The sequence below is a fragment of the Peromyscus eremicus genome, chromosome 3, assembly GCF_949786415.1.
Source record: "Peromyscus eremicus chromosome 3, PerEre_H2_v1, whole genome shotgun sequence".
NCBI classification, from domain to species: domain Eukaryota; kingdom Metazoa; phylum Chordata; class Mammalia; order Rodentia; family Cricetidae; genus Peromyscus; species Peromyscus eremicus.
In genome coordinates this window covers 36525571-36546537 of record NC_081418.1, presented here as the reverse complement: position 1 = coordinate 36546537, position 20967 = coordinate 36525571, and the positions used below count along the sequence as shown (strand labels likewise).

The window sequence follows — 20967 nt, the reverse complement described above, 5'->3', positions numbered from 1 at the left end:
CAAAAAACAGGTGTTCATAGGTGTGTGGATTAATATCAGGATCTTCAATTTGATTCCGTTGGTCCACATGTCAGTTTTTATGCCAATACCAAGCTGTTTTTATTACTGTAGCTCTATAGTGGAGTGTGAAGTCAGGGATGGTGATCCCTCCAGAAGTTGCTTTATTGGAAAGGATTGTTTTAGATATCCTAGGTTTTCTGTTTTTCCATGTAAAGTTGAGTATCATTCTTTTGAGGTCTGTGAAGAATTTTGTTGGGATTTTGATGGGGATTGCATTGAATCTGTAGATTGCTTTTGGTAAGACTGCCATTTTTTTTATGTTGGTTCTACCTATCCATGAGCATGAGAGATCTTTCCATTTTCTGATATCTTCTTCAATTTCTTTCTTCAGAGACTTAAAGTTCTTGTCATACAGGTCTTTCACTTGTTTAGTTAGTTACCCCAAGGTATTTTATATTATTTGTGGCTATTGTAAAGGGTGATGTTTCTCTGATTTATTTCTTGGCCTGTTTATCTTTTTTTATGCTGCAAGCCACAGGAAAATGTGATGGAATTCAGCTACTCTCACGAAAGCTAGTACCTGGAAAGGTCAAGGACTTTTCCAAAGGTCAATTCATGGCTTAAGAAGTCTTAGTAATATTTTAGCTTTTGTATATATATTAGCCAACTCCTGCAATGATTTCCTTGTATGCTATATATGCTTCCAAGAACTACCAACAGTGTATTTTATCTGAAAAACCTATCAAACATCCAAGGCCAAATGATCTTCTGAATTAAAGTGTATTAAACTCAGACCCTCCTTTCTTATACAGCCTTACTGGTATTTATACTAACATTATAGACTCCTAACATTTACCTAACCACCTCTAGGAATGTAGTTTGAACACACAAATTCCCTTTTTCTAATATATTAACTGATTTTAACTCTTAGTTGACCTCCTTCTTTACAACTCTCCTTTGGGGTTGTAAAAAAAAAAAGCCTGACATCACTGCCTGAGGAAAACTCTTGTCTGCCTTTATGACCCTGTAAGAATTCAAGCCTGGTGACCTTGCTTTAGCTAAAGCACTGTTATTGCATGGATATATAACTGTAAACCTCAGAGACTTAGGAGGATTTTTACTGGAGAACTAGAAGAATGAGATGGAAGATGAGGAAGAGCCAGGTGGGGAAGAACAAGATAAGAAAGACCAAGATAGGGCAGAACTAAGATGAGAGAATTAAGACAGAACTTAGGAAGAAGATAAATGTAAAAAGAAATAGGGAAAGAAAGGAGCTAGGCATGAGAACAGTACTGTAGCTGTGTAGATAGAAATTTATCACAGAGGAAAAAGTAGATGGACTAAGAGCTCGGTGTACTTGGATTCTTTTCCCGAAAATAATTTGTGCAATTTGTAGCTTCTCTTCTGGTCCCCTGGGAAGATTATTAAGACTGGACCATAACAGTATTCGAGATGTGTATAGGAAGACAACTGTTTTTTGTTTTGTTTTGTTTTGTTTTGTTTTGTTTTTAGTTAATCTTGGATCCTGCCACATTACTGAAGGTGTTTGTCAGCTGTAGGCATTCCCTGGTAGAATGTTTGGGGTCACTTATGTAGACTACCATATCATCTCCAAATAGCAAAAGTTTGACTTCTTCCTTTCCAATTTATATCCCCTTGATCTCCTTTTGTTGTCTTATTGCTCTAGATAGAAATTCAAGTACTATATTGAATAGATATGGGGAAAGTGGACAGCCTTGTCTTGTTCCTGATTTTAGTGAAATTTCTTTGAGTTTCTCTCCATTTAATTTGATGTTGGCTATCAGCTTCCTGTAAATTACCTTTATTAGGTTTAGGTATGTTCCTTGTATTCCTGATCTCTCCAGGACTTTTATCAAGAAGGGATGTTGGATTTTGTTAAAGGCTTTTTCAGCATCTAATGAGATAATCATTTTTTTCTTTCAGTTGGAGGCCTTTTAATGAATGGTTCTATTTCCATAGGTGTCATAAATCTACTTAAATTGTTTATCTGGTCTTGATTTAGTTTGGGTACATGGTACCTATCCACAAAATTGTCCATTTCTTTTAGATTTTTCAATTTTGTGAAGTACAGGTTTTTGAAGTATGACCTGATGACTCTCTGGATTTCCTCTTTGTCAGTTGTTATGTCTCCCTTTTTTTTCATTTCTGATTTTGTTTATTTGGTTATTCTCTGCCTTTTAGTTAGTTTAGATAAGGGTTTGTCTATCTTGTTGATTTTCACAAAGAACCAATTCTTTGTTTCACTGATTCTTTGTACTGTTCTCTTTGTTTCTATTTTATTGATTTCAGCCCTCAGTTTGATTATTTCCTGGTGTCTATTCTACCTGGGTGAGTTTGCTTCTTTTTCTTCTATAGCTTTCAGGTGTAGTGTTAAGTTGCTAGTGTGAGATTTCTCCAACTTTTTTATGTAGGCATTTAGCACTATGAACTTTCCTCTTAGCACTGGTTTCATAGTGTCCCAATAGGCTACTCATACATGCATGTATGCATAGACTCACACATATATGTATAGTCATGGTGGAGACAGAAAAACTCAGATTCACTTATTATAATGAATTGGTTCCATTCAGAGGTTGAAACACCCAAGAGATAGTAAGCAAACTAGAGACCCAGGAGAGCTGATGGTATGATTCCAGTCTGAGTCCAAATCTGAAGGCGGGAGTGCATCAGTGTTCCAGGTGTAAGATAGTGCAGGACTCTCCCTTCCTCTCCCTTTTGGTTCTAATATTTTAGACTTTCATACACTGGTCCTTTTCAGACCTTTAATGCATGGAAAGAGGCCCATCTACATTGCTCTAAGCCATTTATTTTCATCTGCTCATTGAACTGTCATTCTCATACAGAAAAACTTTCAAAGACACAATCACAATGTGTAGCCAAATATCTGGGTACTGAATGTCTTGATTAGGCTGTTACAGCAAGGTAATCATGACACTAGGCAGCTTAATGTAGCAGAATGCAGTAAGTCCTGATGACAAGCTACAAGCTTTTACATTCTTGCCTCAGAAAACAAAATGCCTTAATTCAGACTCTTAAAAATTTATACTAGAAGCAAGCAAGGAATGTTCCTGGAAACTCAAAGAGAATGAAATATCCACTTTAGCTATTTGGGAACATTCTAATTTGTTCACGTTCTTGGTACCAGCGAAGACAAAGGCAGCTATACCATTATGTATTTAATTCGCTGGCACATAAACCATGTAATACTAATGTCCACCAATATTCAAATATGTTTTTCTAATTATTAAACCCTTATGCTACACATTTATAATTTTGATACTATAACAGAGCTTCTATTCAAGGCTTAGGATAGTTTTTAATATTCAGGAATTGATGAAATTATATATTATGTATTGTATACATTGCTTCACAGTGGCTTCCCTGACTCTTTTTCCTTGATAGAACTGTCATTCCAGTGAGGTAAGTGTTTAGGAACTAGTTTCTCAGCTAGATTTTGAAGCCTGATAAAAACTTGATTTGAGAAGGATTATTCTCAGTTGATGTTCCCCACTTAGACTAAATGATGTAAAATGTTTTGGTGAACTTCCTTTTTGGACATTAGCAGCCACTGGCTATCAATGTTTTCATGCCCTAAACAACAAAGATGAGAAGAGTAACAATAAATTAATGACTTCAAAAGGTTTATATTCTAATTTATCATGCCTTCTTCACTTATTGTCTTGAAAAAATAAATTTTCCTCCACAATTTGGTTGCCCTCAAGTATAATTGTGTAGGAAATGCAGGATAAGTGGCTGATTCTTTCTCTTTATTACTGGGTTTCAGAGTAATAAGTTGGTCCCCTAACATCCTTCAGACGTAGCCAAGAAAGGGGTTTTTGTTTTAATGGTGCTGTGGAATAATCTTTTTGTACACTGTGAAGATGTGTCTTTGCCAAGTCGCCTTCTGATTGGTTTGATAAAAAGCTAAATGGCCACTATCCAGGCAGGAGGTATAGACAGGAGAGCCAGTCAGCCAGAACTCTGGGAAGAAGAAGAAGGGCAGAGTTGCCAGCAGACAAGAGGAAATAGACATGCAAGAAAAGAGGTAAAAGGCGTGAGTCACGTGGAAGCATGTTGATGAATAGAAATGGGTTATTTAAGTTATCAGAGCTAGTTATAAACAAGCCTAAGCTATTGGCCAAGCTTTCATAATTAATAAGAAATCTCCATGCATTTATTAGGGAACAGGCTGGTGGGACAAAATAATGCCTACATAATGGCATTATTTTGACTACATGGATGTAAACATACTCCATTTATTTCAGCACATAACTGCTGTTTCTTTAGTGACTAACGTTTTCCATTGTTGGCAGCAAGAGATTCCTTTTTCTTTTTCTTTTTTTTTTTTTTTGTGTGTGTGTGTATGTTGTCGTTTATTTTGATTAGTAATGAATTTTAATGGGTGGACCTTTTTTAAGGAATATGGGTTAATTAATTCATTTTTTTCTTCTTTTTTATTATTAAGAAACTTTCTATTCATTTTACAAACCAACCACGGATCCCCCTCCCCTCCCTCCTCCCACTCCCTGCCTTCCCCCATCCACCCCCCCCCACACTGCACGCCATTCCCACCTCCTCCAAAAAGGTAAGGCCTCCAATGAGAGTCAGCAGAACCTGGTACACTGGGTTGAGGCAGGTCCAAGCCTCTCCCCCTGCACCAAGGCTGCGTAAGGTGTCCCATCATAGGCAATGGGCTCCAAAAAGCCAGATCATGCACCAAGAATGGATTCTGATCCCACTGCCAGGGGGCCCCTTAAGCAGGTCAAGCTACATAACTGTCTGACCTATGCAGAGGGCCTAGTCTAGTTAATGGGTGGATCTTTAAGTTGGTTCCTGATTGCTTCTAATGCTCTCCGGGTGATCATGGATTGTATCCTTGCTTTGTGTTATCAGAGTCACATTGTGCAGGCCCTATCTTAGATGTGGGAACTGATGTTTCTCTAAGATGCCCAAATGGAAGCACTGCTAGTTGATCATTCAGTTGACTTAACAGTTCCTTTTCAATTAAGTTGAAATAATAATTTCGGAGTGCATGATGACAGAACAGTATTGTAAGTGACATTTCTGTATAAGTTGGCAAAATGATAATAAGTAAATGAACCAATGTCAATATGTCTTAGTATTTTCTGTTTAGATCAGATGAAAAGATGGCTCATTTGAGCTTCAGAAGAAAAGGCTCAAGGCCTCAGCACTTCTCTGTCTTAACTACGTTGTGTCACTATTCTGCATCATAATACTTTCCAAAAATATTTATCTTATAGTCACAAGTACTTAGATAGTCAATGAATGGCTCTAAGGGTGCTAAAAATAGCCCAATATATTTTAGTTCCCGGCCTGCCACACTCCAGCTCCTCACAATCTCAGAAGTTCTAATTAGTCAGTGAACCTTGTAAGAATCTTTGACATAGGTATATCTTCTTCCGGACACTTCAGTTCACAGACACATAACAAGTTCCAGGCCAGCCTAACTAACTTAGATGCTAACTCAAAATAAAAATAAGTGTTAAATCACTTGCTTGCTTTCAATCCTTCCCCTGGAAGAGAAAACGATTTTTAAATAATATGCATGAAGATTATGAAATGATTATGAAAACCACTCACATCATTAATTGAAACACACAGTTTATAAAATATATATATATATATATATTATGATTACAACAATATAAAAGTCATTTTACAAGAAATATTAGGAAAGACTACACCAAAAGTTACTAATGTATAGTATAGTGTATATTGGTAATTTCTTTGGTTATTCTTTTAATTTGGTAAATGTTCTATAATGCTAATCACATTGTCTTTGATGTAAAAGATTAATTTAATTTTTGAATAATCTATTACATAATCATACCTCTCATTCACGGTATTATGAAAGCTTTGTTTGTTTATATGGTACATTTCAGAGTTAAACTTCCACAATGTAATGACCTCTGACAAGCAGGGACCTTCAACTGTACTGTTTGTTTGTTTGTTTTTGCTTTTTTTGAGACTGGGTTTCCCTATGTAGCCCTGGCTGTTCTGGAACTAGCTCTGTAAGACTACACTGGCCTTAAACTCACAGAGATCCTCCTGACTCTGCCTCCCCAGTATTGGGATGAAAGACACCACCATCAGACAGCTATGAACTGAAAAGAGTTAAAAGAGGATAAGGCATCAACTTTCATTCCTTTCTTTCTTGAGTCATTCTTCCTATTAAATTATCACTATGATAAGAAAAGCCTGTCCCCTGAGAGCGGCTCTCAAGGCCACACCACAATGCGTAAGTAATTGTAAGTGGTCCCTGGCTACAGAAGGAAACAGCTTGACTGTTTTATCTTTACCTTTTCTGTTGTTTTAGTGATCACGAGATTATCCTGGACAGCTAAGTGTACTAAGAACCCAAGAGTGCAAAACAGGTTGCTGTATTTAATCCCCAGAATAATTTGCTGAGGTAAAAATTATATTACCAAAATTCAGACCATAAAGGGGAATTTTAAGATTTATAGCACCACATTGGTGGTAAAAATATAATTCAAATCAGGTTCAAAGTGATTCTAAATCCAAATCTACTACTCAAAATTCATATGGGGAGCAAGGGGATACAAAAATAGCTAATTTTTCTCATGGACTTTTTTTCAACAGCACCTCTTAAAGTGTCATTTATGAAATCTCTTTCATTAAAAATTTCATTTTCAAAAGTCACCAGCTGCATTTTATCAACATGGCTCGAGCTTTGGAATCTACTGCACTCTCGGCCTGGACAATCACTTTTCAGTATGAAGACCAGTAGGGTCTGTGAAGGAAGAGGTTGATGATTGAGAGAGACCTTTGTAAAGAGTTGGGAGCAGCTCCCTGAACTCTTCTAAGAAGACACACCAGTCTTCCTTGAGTTCAGCAGGGAAGCAGATACAAGTGAGGCTGGGGTTGGCACTGTCCTCTGTGAGTTCAGCAGAGAAGCAGATACAGGTGAAGCTGGGGTTGGCACTGTCCTCTGTGAGTTCAGCAGAGAAGCAGATACAGGTGAGGTTGGGGTTGGCACTGCTCCCTATGAGTTCAGCAGAGAAGCAGATACAGGTGAAGCTGGGGTTGACACTGTCCTCTGTGAGTTCAGCAGAGAAGCAGATACAGGTGAGGTTGGGGTTGGCACTGCTCCCTATGAGTTCAGCAGAGAAGCAGATACAGGTGAAGCTGGGGTTGGCACTGCCCTCTGTGAGTTCAGCAGAGAAGCAGATACAGGTGAAGCTTGGGTTGGCACTGTCCTCTGTGAGTTCAGCAGAGAAGCAGATACAGGTGAAGCTGGGGTTGGCACTGCCCTCTGTGAGTTCAGCAGAGAAGCAGATACAGGTGAAGCTTGGGTTGGCACTGTCCTCTGTGAGTTCAGCAGAGAAGCAGATACAGGTGAAGCTGGGGTTGGCACTGTCCTCTGTGAGTTCAGCAGAGAAGCAGATACAGGTGAAGCTGGGCTGGCATAGAAACCCTGAATTTCATCTTCTATGATGACCTACTTGACCAGGTCATGACTGAGGTGATCCCATCTGTTGAACCACGTGACCACTTAGTAGTCCATCCTTAAATAAATTTCTATCTAGAAAATGTCCTTGAAAATCATAACCTTAATATTCATTATACAATTAGAAAAAGAATAAAATTTGATTTAAATACAATTTAAATATTCAAGTAAGAAAACAGTATACATTACTTTTTTCTCCTCCATCTGGTTTTTAAACCAAAGTGTAGCAAATAAAGTAATAGGTTCCTATTTATGTTGTGACACACATGTTGACTTATAGTACCTCTCAGAGGAACCCATAAGAGAAAAAAATATGAAATCCATCTGTTCCCTAACACTGTACTTAAGAGGACACAATTCCCTTTAAACTCAATCACGTCACAGCTGAATGCATTGATAACTGGCTAGAACTAGCAGATACAATGTTATTACTGAGCTAGAGAAAAGGGGGATCCCAGAGCAGCCATTGGCTTCCTTCATTTCTCTGCAATCAGCCCCTTCATAGCCCTGGTAACAGTGACACTGAAAATTCTCTTCCATCACAGCTAGGTCTGCTTCTGATGCTCTTCCTGTCACTATGAATTCTCCATCCTCAGAGGCCTCGATGTGGTAACTTGCAGGGTTCAGATGGAGGTAATGGGGTGCTTCCCATGTCTTCCGTATGCACCTCCCGTTATTCTTGCAAAGGTGGTAACTGCACATCTCAGCTGCTCTGGTCACATTGATTATGTAGCTCCCAAAATCAGAATTCACAAAGTGGTTCACCTTTGAACAGTTCTCCTGAAAAGGTATTAAAAAAAAAAAAAAGAAAAGAAAAGAAAACTGAATCAGAGATTTTAGACCCAAAAGACAGTTCTTTAGACTGGGCTAAAACTGGATGGCTTTGTCCTAGTGGGTAAACTCTTGGACTCTACTATAACCCAAAGGTCTCAGATCGGAAATGAGAAAGGCCAGGAGATGTTACAATAAGGCAAAGTAACTGAACTAACAAGCTGGCCTGAGTCAACATGTAGATTCCAGGAGATGTTACAATAAGGCAAAGTAACTGAACTAACAAGCTGGCCTGAGTCAACATGTAGATTCTTGCCTTTCTTCAATCCATGCATTGTTTTCTTTTCCTTCTCGCTCTCAAGGTAATGAGTAGTATGAGAAAGAATGAACAAACACAAAGTAGAATCTACACGAGAGCTGCTGCTATAGGCTGTCTCTCAGGGGTGAGTTGTTTTTTCCGGTTGTGTTAAGAAAATCTGAGTCATCAAGTTCAGATTTATTGTAGACCCTCCCACCTACAGCATTCTGGACTTCTTGGCTACTTATACTTAAAAATAACCTGTTGTGGGTTCTATATTCCTACACAGCTAGATACAGGAAAGCTGGTAACACTAGGTCATTTGTGTGTATTTTATAGTACATGTTCTACATAAATGATACCTCCATTGTGTATACTATTTCCTGATGAATCTCTTCCTCAACAGCCATGAGACAGCAGCAGAACTTCTGGCTCTCTGAATAATGCTCATAGATATGTGTGATGGCTATTCTTCATTATCAATTTGACTATATCTGGGATTAACTAAACCTCAAATGACTGGGCACACACCTGTGAGGGATTTTTTTCTCAATGAAATCATTTGAAGTGGGAAGAACCACTTCTAATCTGAATCCTTGAGGTGGACCACAGCTTCTGCTGGCAGCCTACACAAAAGACACAGAAGGAAGCAAGCTCTCTCTTTTCCTGGATGTGTTATAGTAATACTTTGGATAGATAAGCAAAGAACAACTGGAGATAAATAGTAGACTGCAATTAATGTGGCTTAAGGAAAGCCAGAAGATTTCTTGAAGTGAATGCTATTTCAGCTGGGAGAAATTTGAAAAGATACCTCAATCTTGTTTTAAAGGCTATCAATTTCTAACTGGCTTCTCTTTAGGGAAAAAAATACTTCCAGTAGGGAGATTTAAAAGTTAGCATCTTTTTCTACTTCTCCAGATAGGATACAATATTTCATGTAGTGATTCAATGCAAGGGATTCAACCTCAAAAATCTATAGTGGATAATAACAGTTCTACTACTAACTAGCCTGACTAGCTACTGAGCTGTTTGATTTCCCCTCTTGTCTCTTTGTCTATGAATAGTCATCAGCTGACATGACCAGTAAGTGAGCAGATCCAAAACAAACACACAGAAAAACCGTACCTCTTAGCACATGATACATATCAAACAAATATCGGTGTGATGATTACTGTCTTTTTACAGTGAATATTTAGGCCTATGTAAATCCTAAGCAATGATTTTGACTTTTGCCCTAACTCTGGCTTGCTAGGGGAGTACTGAGATCTTTGATTAGAGTGATCTCCACAGGAAAGCAGAACAATAGACCCTGGAGGTACCGACCTACCTCAGATGAAGTTAAATTCATGTCTCCCCAAATGACAATGCCTGCAGCTCCCAATGCAGCACTTTCTCCTATGGTACTAATTAGGTCTTGCTACAGGGAAGAGAACAAAGTTAATTAGTCATTGGAAGATAAATCAGCTCACCAGGAATTAAGATTTCAGACTGAGCCCAAATACTCCCTAGATTATCACCCTCTGCTTTCCTAGAGTGACATAAATGTGAGATAGAATGATGCTCGGAATCATATTCTCTGATCATATACAACTGTGTGTGTGTGTGTGTGTGTGTGTGTGTGTGTGTGTGTGTGTGTGTTTAGACAGAGTCTCACTAAGTACCCTTGGCTGCTCTGGAGCTTACTGTATACATAAGGCTAACTCAAACTCATAGAGATCTTCCAGCCTTTGCCTCTGAGTACTGGGATTAAGAGCATGTACTACTCAAGAAAACCCACAGATTCAACTAAGCAGGACTCGTGGGGACTCATAGGGACTGAACCAACAACCAGGGAATCTGAAAGGATCTGACCTAAGCCCTCTGCATACATATTATGGTTGTGTAGCTTGGCAGGGCCTGTCTCTGACTCTTTTGCCTATTTTCAGGACCCTTTTTCTCCTACTAGGTTGCCTCATCCAGCCTTAGTATGAGGGGAGGTGCCTAGTCTCATTGAAACTTGATATGCCATGTTTGGTCGATATCCCTGAGAGGCCTGCCCTTTTCTGAAGGGAAACTGAGGGGGAGTGATGAGTGGATCTGGGGGAGAGGGGAGGATGTGGGGAAAGACGAGAGGGAGAGGAGAGGAGAGGAGACTACAGTAGGGATGTAATATATTAGAGAAGAATAAATAAAATATATATATAAATATTTTAAAGAAAAATATTACATCTTAATAGGCAGGATTGTAGTGATACTTTGTGTATGCTCTAACAAACAAAGTTTGCCTGAAGATCAGAGGGCAAAGCCAGCCACTAGTTAGCCAGCACTTGGGATCTCCTGCCTTTGCTCCCAGTACTTGGGAGGCACAAACACCTTTAATCCCAGCACTAGGGAGGTAGAGACGGGAAGTAATATGGCTGGGCAGAGAAAGAAATACAAGGCAGGAGGAGAAAGGAACTCAGTCCTTTCGGGCTGAGGAGTTGGTGAGGTGAGAGGTGGCTGTGGCTTGTTCCTTAGTTACTCTCATCTTTCAGCATTTACCCCAATATCTGGCTCTGGGTTTTTATTAAGACCAATTAGAATTCATGCTACACAGGATATTATTTTTTAAACAATTAGTATATAAATAGCCATCAACAGCTATTTATTTGAAGTTCACTGGGGACATTTGCTCACAAGCTAGCCATTTGTATAAATGCATAAACAGAATCCAAAGATTTTCCTTTTCCTGAGACAAGCCTTTCCGTTTCCTTCTCTAATCTGTCGTGTACATCTGTGGAGCTTCACCAGCACAGCCACTCAGGTGGCTTTGTGTCTCCAGCTCTTTGTCCAGCCTTTATATTTGGCCCCTGAAATAATCTATATTTAATTTCAAAGTTCTGGGGTTTATCTATGACTCATCTAGCAATGACAAATCCTCAAGGATTTCTCCCAATATGGTTAAAATAAAGGAAATAGAGGTTTCAGAAGGAAGCATTTGTGTTTTATCATCTAAAGATTATCTTGGTGCCTACAGATGATTTTGGACCAAGGGAACAGAAAGGGGAAATAGGAGTTGGGTCTATGTTGCTGGTTTCCTAGCATATTAAATTATAATGTATTCTTCCTCTGTTCAGAACACTAAACACTTACCTTTTACTCCAAGGATAAATTTCCATAAGCTAGGTGTTAGAAAATGGTGAGTTGGAGGAAAATACAAACAACAAAAAAATTGAACTTTTTATTTTGGCTCCCTTATCATAATATCAATACTTAGGGAATTACTCTTTGTCTGACACTTCCATGGTCCATTGTTCAAATGAACAATTTTACAATGTCCATCTTTAAACAGATTTTTATGGATATTTTTCTGGAGATTTTTTAAATGTGAAGAGAGAGTTAAGTTTGAATTGATTTACGTCTCTGGTTCATACCCATTTCTATTTTCCAAGACCATAATATCAGACGGCCCACAAAACAAGAAGGGGAGGTTCTCTGGGATTCAAACGAGAGGATGTACATAAAAGGATTTTGAAAACTGTCAACAGTCTGGTGAATGCAAGAAGAGGAATCACCCATGCAGTGCCCAGATTGCAAACTGCAGAATGTACAGCTGTTGGCTCAAAAGCATAAGTGAGAAAAACTCAGACCACTGACTTTGAAACAACCTTGAGAACAGCAAGAGGAGAGTCACACAGTGTGATCAGAAGAAAGTCTCCAAGAGCCTGCTTATGATTAAGGTGGCATTATCAAAGGAGGAATGGGACATGGCATTTATATCTTGTATTTATGTCATTGATTTACATTCACTAAATATGGAAGATACAGGTTTATGTGGTGACAGCCATACCTCCCAAGGTTATATTAGTTTCTTTTAAGTATGTCACTCCCTTAGTGTCCTTACGAGAGAGGGTTTATTGGAACAGATTAAAGATATAGCAAGTCTTCAAGCACATCTTGACCAAAGATAAATGGGTGGTAACATTTAAAAGAAAATGTTATTTTCATATTAGTTCACTGTCATCTGGTAGAGTTCAAAGTGATAATTAAATCACAGACCAGCTTTGGTCTGGGGACCAGAAAACTAAAGGCACTAAGGAAGCCATCAAGAAGATGCCTTCAGGAGTATACAGGGAGCACCTAAGAGGTGGAACTTCACAGATGGTGTCACACGAACAGAGAAGTAAAGGAACAAAGTGGCTGTAGCAAAAATGAGCCCCTGAGTCCCAGTCTGGCCTCTACTTTTACCCGTGATTCTCAAATTCAATCAGTGTTTCAGAAGTTAATAAGTACTTTGGTTGCAGGACAAAGAAAAAGAAACCAATCTGAAATTAACCAGAAAACTTCCTCCATCCATGCTAGCTAGCTTTCGTAGTGCCAAGATGGCATGCAGGCTACTGTCTTTCTTACCCATCACAGTACTGAGTAATACTCTACAATACTGACCACCCTGACCAGATATGCCCACTGGTACAATAATGTCACAACTGTTAGAGGGGTAATCAACCACTTTGTGCTTAGATTTGTAGCCCACTCAACAAGAGGGAATTCAGGTCTAGCAATGTAAACCAGGCCTAAGGCCTGTAACTGAGAAGGTCATAGGCCCTAGACATAGACCTACAACTGCAGTTTTGCTAAGTGGTCATATTGTCAAACTGCCTTCAATCACATGTATTTATTATATCCATAAATATGTGCTATTCTTAACTTTGGTCATAGAAGCTGCTTTTTGCAGTGAGCAGTGATTCAAACAAACTCATAATGGTTTAAAGTGCTGAGAATAAGAGTCTATGAGTGATCAGCCTTCATTGGGACATCATATCAACCCTCCACACACTCTACCATTCTGAGATTCAGGTAACATCAAGAAATTGGGGACAGAAAGAATGCAAGAGCTGGTAGGTGAGAAGAAATGCATCGAAATGCTCCCTCCTCCTCTACATGGCGTTTCTATTGCATTCACGAGCTCTCAACAGCTATGGTGCCTACATAAGATCAAGCTAATTAAAATTCTAGTCTGGTTGGGGAGCTCATGTGATTTCCACTCCTTCCTTAGGAGCTGCTATTGGCTGTTGGTGGTTTTTGGATAGACAGGAAATCATGTTTCTTTGAAAGTGTGGCCACTAGTAAGTTGCTCATACTCCATTGGATGGCCTCATACCCATGTACAGGCAAGTAGCACTAACTGTACTAAATGTGTTATTCTAAAAATGAGGACTTAAAATGGGAGGTATATGTATGGAGGGGATAGTGGGGAGCATTGAGGGGCAGAGTGGAAGGTGGATATAATCAAATTACATTGTATATCTGTAAGGGAGATAAAAGAAGTAAAAGGTAGGATACCTAGAGGAATCTTCCTCCATACTTGGTTTTTGGTCCCTGGTGCTTACCAGAATTTATGTTAGAAAGTAGTCTACTAGTGGGAGACATATGGAATAACAGTCGCTAAAGACGTACTTTGCATGTTGCCAGGGAAACTAATTTTCACACACACACACACACAAAATCATTTAAATCTTCAGCCACAGGAACATCTTTCATTGTTTTTATAAAGCACAACATCACATTATGTCTAGATTGAATTTATATGTTGGTGGTACAGGCCATTCTCCCAGTGGAATAAGATGTTACTGCTTCTGTATTATTTCCCCAAGCTATGACTGCTGCCTGGGATTCTTAGATAGTGGTTAAGGGCAAGGGTTTGATACTTGTTTTAAAACAATAGCTATTCCATGTGTATTTCTGAAATGATTCAATTTTTCATATACCTTTTCTCATTTGATTTTTATCATACTTCTGTTAGATCAGTGTGGTAGGTGATAGTGTCCCCGACCCTCTGTTTTTGTGTCAAGAACTGAGACACTGGGTTCTGGGAAAGGTAAGAGATTTGCTTCCCATCCTAACTGTATGTGTGCATGCATTCTAAACTGCAGACATGTTGGAGAAAGAAATGTAAGCCCCTTATAGTCGTTCAGAGTTTGGGTCAAATGAACATCACCTCTTTTTTAATTGTGAGTAGATTTTTTTTTATGGTAGATTGCGTGCAGTGGTGTACGTATGCCGATGTTTTTAAACACTCAAAAAGAAGCTGCCCATTTAGAATGAGATAAGGCCCAAATGCTGGTGCTACCTTCCTGAGAGGAGATAGTAGCATTTCTGAGCTATTGCTATTTAAAAAAAAAAAAAAAAAAAAGGTTACCTAAGCCATGTGCAGTGTGCAGAATATACCAACACACTAAGTTGCCTTTCCAGGTGAACATGGTTCCTTTAAATTTTAGGTTTTTATTTTCAAAAATAAATTAATCATCACTGAAGAAAGGAACATTATTAAGCTAAATATACAAATACATATAGGAAGTTAAAATACAACTTTTGATATATATGTGGTATGATTTCACTTCCAATGCCAGAGTCGGGATTATTCTGTAAAAATTTAGATAGCTTTTCCAAACCTCCCAGAAATGATCTCTTGCCACTCTTGATTCAATATTCACAGCTGATTTTTCTGGGTAGTGTAGTTCTCAGCCCACAGTGAAGACTTTCACCTTGTGGATAGTAGTGAAGACATAGCATTTCCCATACCTCCCACAGATGCACTGTTTCTCCTTCGCATAAACATGCAAGATAAAGCCCAGGCCCGAGGTGCGTTTCCTAAGCATCCACCTGAGGATGTCAAGACTCAGAACATCAGAACATCTTTTGACTTTTAGCACAGTCTAGTCAACCAAAATTTATAATTGAGGACTGAAAAGAAATGCCTCTGTTGAAACATCTCAAACCCTTCACCAAGGTAAGGAAAATGCTAAAATGCTATTGTATCATAAACAGGAAGGCTGAACGAGGTTTCAAATTCTCTTGGTGCAGAACAATGTATACTTTGGTACCCAAATCTACTCTTTCTCCTGGAAGTTTCTGTTTAAATGACTGGAGCAGCTGAAAGTTGGCCGTGTTTAAAGGTTACTCTCCTGCAACAGATGAGATCTCTGGCAACACATATAACTTGAGTGAAAATAACCAGGTACAAAGACAGTTCTCTCGGAGCTTTAACCTGGGTTGCAAAACTACTCACGGTTACCATTGAATTTACAAGCCCGCACCACACTTCTAGCTTTCCGTTAGCAGTGATCAGAGAGGCAACTAGATCTACCATGGCTCAGTTTACAGGTTTACACACTTTCAGCCAGTTTGTGATTGTTTCATACTTTTAAGACTGTTTTTAAATGAACTATGATTTTAAACCATTACAGGCATGGGTACAGCTTCCTTAGTAAAAGCTGGTATTGCGTATTTAAAAGAAAATAGATTCTCCTCTCTTTGAATTTGAAATGGTGAAGCCAGAAGCAGGAATGTCTTTCATTCTACTTTTACATGTATGAGCAAACAATCCCACTTTGAAATGTACTCTCTAATTTCTTAACCCGCTCACCCACAACAACCAGTAATGGGAATTCAGTAGCTGCTAGCCTCGTATGTTAGCTCTTTCCCACCTCGCTATGTCTTTTTAAAACAATGTTAACAAACAAGATAACAAAATTTAGTTTCCATAAAGGAAGAGTCTAAGCAGACCGGTACTCAAGGAAGAATAAGACACTAGCTTTACACTAACCAGGTATTCTTCAAAGGGCATGATTAACAAGGAAATGTTTCTTGTAGTGATGTAGTGGAAATCCTCCACCATGGGACAAGGAGAGTCTTACCTTGGAAAGAAAGAGCAAAGGTTCCTCTCTGTATCCCAGCCGAGTGTAGATGAATACAGGCAGAGCATAATCATGTGATGTCATGGTAGAGATCCTCATTGATTCATGTACCCGAAATTGTGAGAAGTGCAAAGTGCGTTCGCTATCTCTTAAGGATTTCTTGATAGAAATAGCAGGATACAAAGCAGTACTACTGTTCCAGAGCCAAGAGAGCTCATCGTTCCTCAGAACTTCCTCTACTGGGCATGACCCAGTATAGTTTGTGTCATAAAAATTATAATTGTGGCAATCAGGATATAAATAATAACCCCAAAGACCCTTGGGTCGGCTCCTGATTCCCAATTTGATAGTTTCCTCCATGAAAGCTTTTGCACTTTTCTCAAAAGTTGCTTTGGCTAAATATTCAATATCAGTAACGGATATGTTCTCTTTTATATCAGAAATAAGTCTTCTTGACTTTTGTCTGTAGATATCCTTTGAGTCCCAGTTCCGGGCCCACTGTGGGCGCCAATATTCCCAGTCTATTACAGCAAGTCCACTGAAATTTTCACCAGGGATGTAATAATTAATATCCTGGGCAGCCTTTTCCAGATGTCCTTGTAAGCTTGCACTTTGGGGAAGACCCCCATTGATGGGGACCCCTACTGATGTGTACCATGGGTAATATCCCAATTTGTTGACATAAAACATAGTAACATTTTGTTCCCTGTCTTTGAGCCGGGGGCTTCCAATCATCTGAAATATTTTCAAATTCAGTGTAAAATTATATTTTATCAAACACAGATCTGTTGGAGCATTCCAAGCAGCTATAAAAGGTTTCCTTTGGTAAACTGGAAGTTGGGCAGGTTTTAGAGATGAGATAGACTTCAGGATAAAAAATATGAGCAGCCCTGATGTAAGATGTACTGGCTGAACAACACAGAGTCTTAATTGTCCTTCAAATAACAGTTTCATGATAAGACGGAAACTTACACTACCTCTTCTTTAACGATATCCAAAAGGCCTGTGGAGAGGTTTATTTTCCATTAGTGATTACTTCCAAAAGAAGGGATGCTATTACTGTTTACTTATATTTTCAAAGCACATTTATTTTAAAGTTATAATGATTTCTATAAATGATTGAGGTGTAAAATCAAGTGTCATGATCAGGTTTCTACTCAGGGATAAGCAAAAAGTTTCAAGAAGTATCCAAGGGCTACAAAACCTGTATGTCCACAATAAAATATGAATAAGATGTGTGGTTCATGGTGGAAAACCAGGTGTGAAGTAATACTTATAATCACTTTGGAAAGCGTAATATCAAGCATTACACCAGATGCTTTGCTTTATTGTAACAATTATGTAACAGTCTGTAATTAGATTCCCATTTTACAAAAGAGGAAATGGAGACAGACATGAAGTGCCCTGACTGATGTCACATTACATGAAAGATAAGGCAATGCAAGCAAATACTAGACAAAATGCATGGCAAGTTAGTGGAGTGATTAGCCTGGCTGCGAGGGGTATAAGAAGAGAACCAAGATCGGTGGCAAAGAACGCTGCAATGGAGGTGCTCTTGGACTGACTTGAGAGGGCAAAAGACAGAGAATTGTCACATTGCCCTTTCATTTTCTGGGGGGAAACTACAAAAGAATTACTTCTAGATAACCACAGCGAAGACTGTAATGATGTAAAAAGTTCTTCCGTACCAGTGAAATGGAGATGCCTTGTGCTTAAGGCATAACACCATTATATTAAGACATGTAGTAGTCATTTGTTGATTAAGAGCCCAGGAAACAGATCCCTTTCCTCTTCCTCTGCGGTGAATTCTGCATCACATGTCTTGCTGAAATGTGGAGTCCTTGATTCACTACATAAGCCCCAAAGTCCAAATACTTCCCCAGCTTTCAATGCAACTTTGATGCTTATTTGGACCTTGATAAAACCACTTAGGTGCACCTTACTCTAGCCTTTGAATTGAGATCTTGGGATTCAAAGAGTCTCAGAGGTAATAGTGATAAAGTTCCAGCATCCAAGAGGTAGGGGATGGCTCAGTGGGTAGAGTGCTTGTTGTAGAAGTGGGAAAACCTGAGTCTGGATTCCCAGCACCCCCACAAAAGCATGTGTAGTGGAAGTCACCTGTCACCCTAGCACTGGGGGAATGTGGGCAGGTGGATCCCTAGAGGTCATTAGCCAGCAGCCTAGCTGAATTAATGAATTTAAGGTTCAGAAAGAAACCCTTTCTTAAAAACTAAGATGGCGAGTGTTAAAGGAAGACACTGGGCATTGACCTCTGGTCTTTGCACGTTCATGTGTAGGCAAGTGCACTGGGTTCGGGGGCCATCTAAGGTCCATGTCTCTGCCATTTTGTGCCAACATTGTTCTTGTGGTACAGAACTTTTCTATTCACATACATTAGGTTTAATTCAAACCAGAAACTGTGATAGAGGCTTTTTCTGTGGAACCTCTCACTTATGAGAATTTCCTGAAATATGTCATTGTATGTAATTATCATTTTAACCACCAGAGGTCACCAACCAAACCTCATAGTATTTCTCAGGCCGAGCATACTGAAGCGAACAAAAATTCTAAGTAACTTAGCAAACCATGAAAAAACATTTAAGAAGTCCTAAGTAAACTGATACATTCAAATGTCACTTTTTAAAATTAAATATTATTCTTCATTAGATAAATACCTACTCCTCTACAGCCCAAAGATGAATAAAATTACTCTACCTACTGACATACAACTGACCTTTGCTTCAGGTTTCCTCAGGTCCCTTTTCCATCACCCCATCTATGCAACTACAGCCCCTGCTTCTGATCCCTACTGCACCTGAACCAGTCAAAGCACAGATCGCTGCCTGAGTACCACACCCAGTGATAAACAACCTGCCTTTGCCTTCTGGCTTCCTTCTCTCATCCTCTCCTTCTGAAGGTCTTAATCCTTTAAACACATCTCTCATTGGCAGAAATAAGGAAGATTTGACAACATATTAACAGTATGGATGAGTGAGGATTTAACCTCAGCTCATCCCTTCAAGTTTGTTATCTGTTTCTCTCTGCTTAGGAGCCAGGTTTATTTGGGAACATACAGGAGAACCATCTGTGAAGACATTTTTGAGGCCTCTACACAAAAGAAGAGGGAAGTAGGTTTCTTCTTGGATATCTTCCCCTCATAGAGAAAAGATGTAGCCAAGAAAATGTCTTAACTAATATACAGTGACTTTGGCTTCACAGTTCTGATCTTGCCCACTGAAAGATAAACACAACAAAGGCAACAGAAAGGTGAGATGTGTTTCTGGGAGCTCCCCAGGGTCTTACCTCTTTGGTTCACTTTTCCAGGTAGTGAAGAAGGTGAGTAGATGTCCCTTGGGTGGAGACAGATCTGCCACATAGAGACTGGAGTCTGTGAAGAAGCCACTCTTCTCTATTCCTCTCACCAGAACAGTTGTGATAAATTATAATAAAAAACTAAAATGAATAACCCGATACTCAGAAGGACTGAAGCCATGGAGCTTAACATTAGATGTTGGCAATTGCACAGGACAGCAAAGTGAGGCAAGTTCGTTGTCAAGCCACAATAAAAATGAGACAGGGTAAAGCCCCATTCAAATCTTGTTCAAGCATGAGGTTGAGATGTGCAACGCACAAACAACAAACACACCCGTTACTAAGGAATAAATGACTACAAGAACGTTCTGTTATTGTAGTTTCCTGTTTATTTGCTTGTTTACAGTCCCAGGATCCTATATGTAACCACTCTTCTTTACCCAGGCACCTACTCCCTCTGCCTTCTGATAACTTCCAGCCCAGGGTGTATCACCCCATTTTTAGACTCACTCTCAAGTCACCCAAAGAAAGCAGAAATCCTACAGGTTGTTCTCTCTGACATCTGTTTGCCCAGGGATCCTGCAGGTATGAACACTCTGTCTCTTGTATAAGCAATTAGCCCCCTCAATTAAATACAAAAGTGCTCTTCGAAGCTTTGGCACCTATGTAAATGCAGATGCCCTTAGCATTGATCCCAGAAATATTTTAGTAAGAAAAGTTGAGCACTAATCTGTAAGCACCAGAAACTATAAAGAAGTTCCTGTGATGGCCTGCCAGAGGGTTGTTTCAAAGAGTAATGAGTAACAACCTCATGGTGTTTTTAACAATTACCACATTTAAAACAAAAAAAGAAAAACAACTGAATATTTTGTTCCTTGGTTCTTATGATAAACAAACCCAGAGACTTGTGCATGGAAAACAGCACTCTACCCCTGAGCTACGTCTCTCACTCTTGCTTATTTTTTCTTGGTTGGGTTTAAATTTTGCCTTATTGTTTGTTTTGGGGACTACATGTTTCTCTGTATGCAGGCTGGCCTTCACTTTGGGATCCTCCTGTCACCCGCTCCCAAATGCTGGCATTATATTATGTCTCAATCTGAACTGCAGCTCCGAATGGTTCTTTTTTCATTCATGCAGCAAGGGTGGTGCTCAATAAGAGTAGAGCCCCATGGAAACACTGAAAAGCAGACATTCTCAGCTCCATGTTAATGCATGACAGAAGACATCTAATGCCCTCATTTATAATCCTCCTTTTTCTTTTTCATGATATTGGGATTTTGTTTTTAAACACCTTTTTAAGATATCAAATGAAATCCACCAAGGTTTACAGAGATAGCCTAGAAATGCTAGTCTCTTGGGAATCCAACAAATGTGATTTTACTTCCAAGTTATCCTAGAAAGTTCAGCTCATTGTGATGTTC

The 20967-nt window shown here is 39.1% G+C and overlaps 1 protein-coding gene across 1 annotated transcript; it reads right to left on the bottom strand.

Moving 5' to 3' along the window:
* Window positions 1-7626: 7626 nt before the first annotated feature.
* Window positions 7627-17233, bottom strand: Hyal4 (hyaluronidase 4). The gene is made up of 3 exons (XM_059256535.1): window positions 16235-17233; window positions 9907-9996; window positions 7627-8290 (listed from the first exon to the last, which is right to left on the bottom strand). Exons 1-3 carry the CDS (start codon window positions 17186-17188, stop codon window positions 7889-7891), a joined length of 1446 nt encoding a protein of 481 aa, XP_059112518.1. The 5' UTR covers window positions 17189-17233; the 3' UTR covers window positions 7627-7888.
* Between the last annotated feature and the right edge of the window lie 3734 nt (window positions 17234-20967).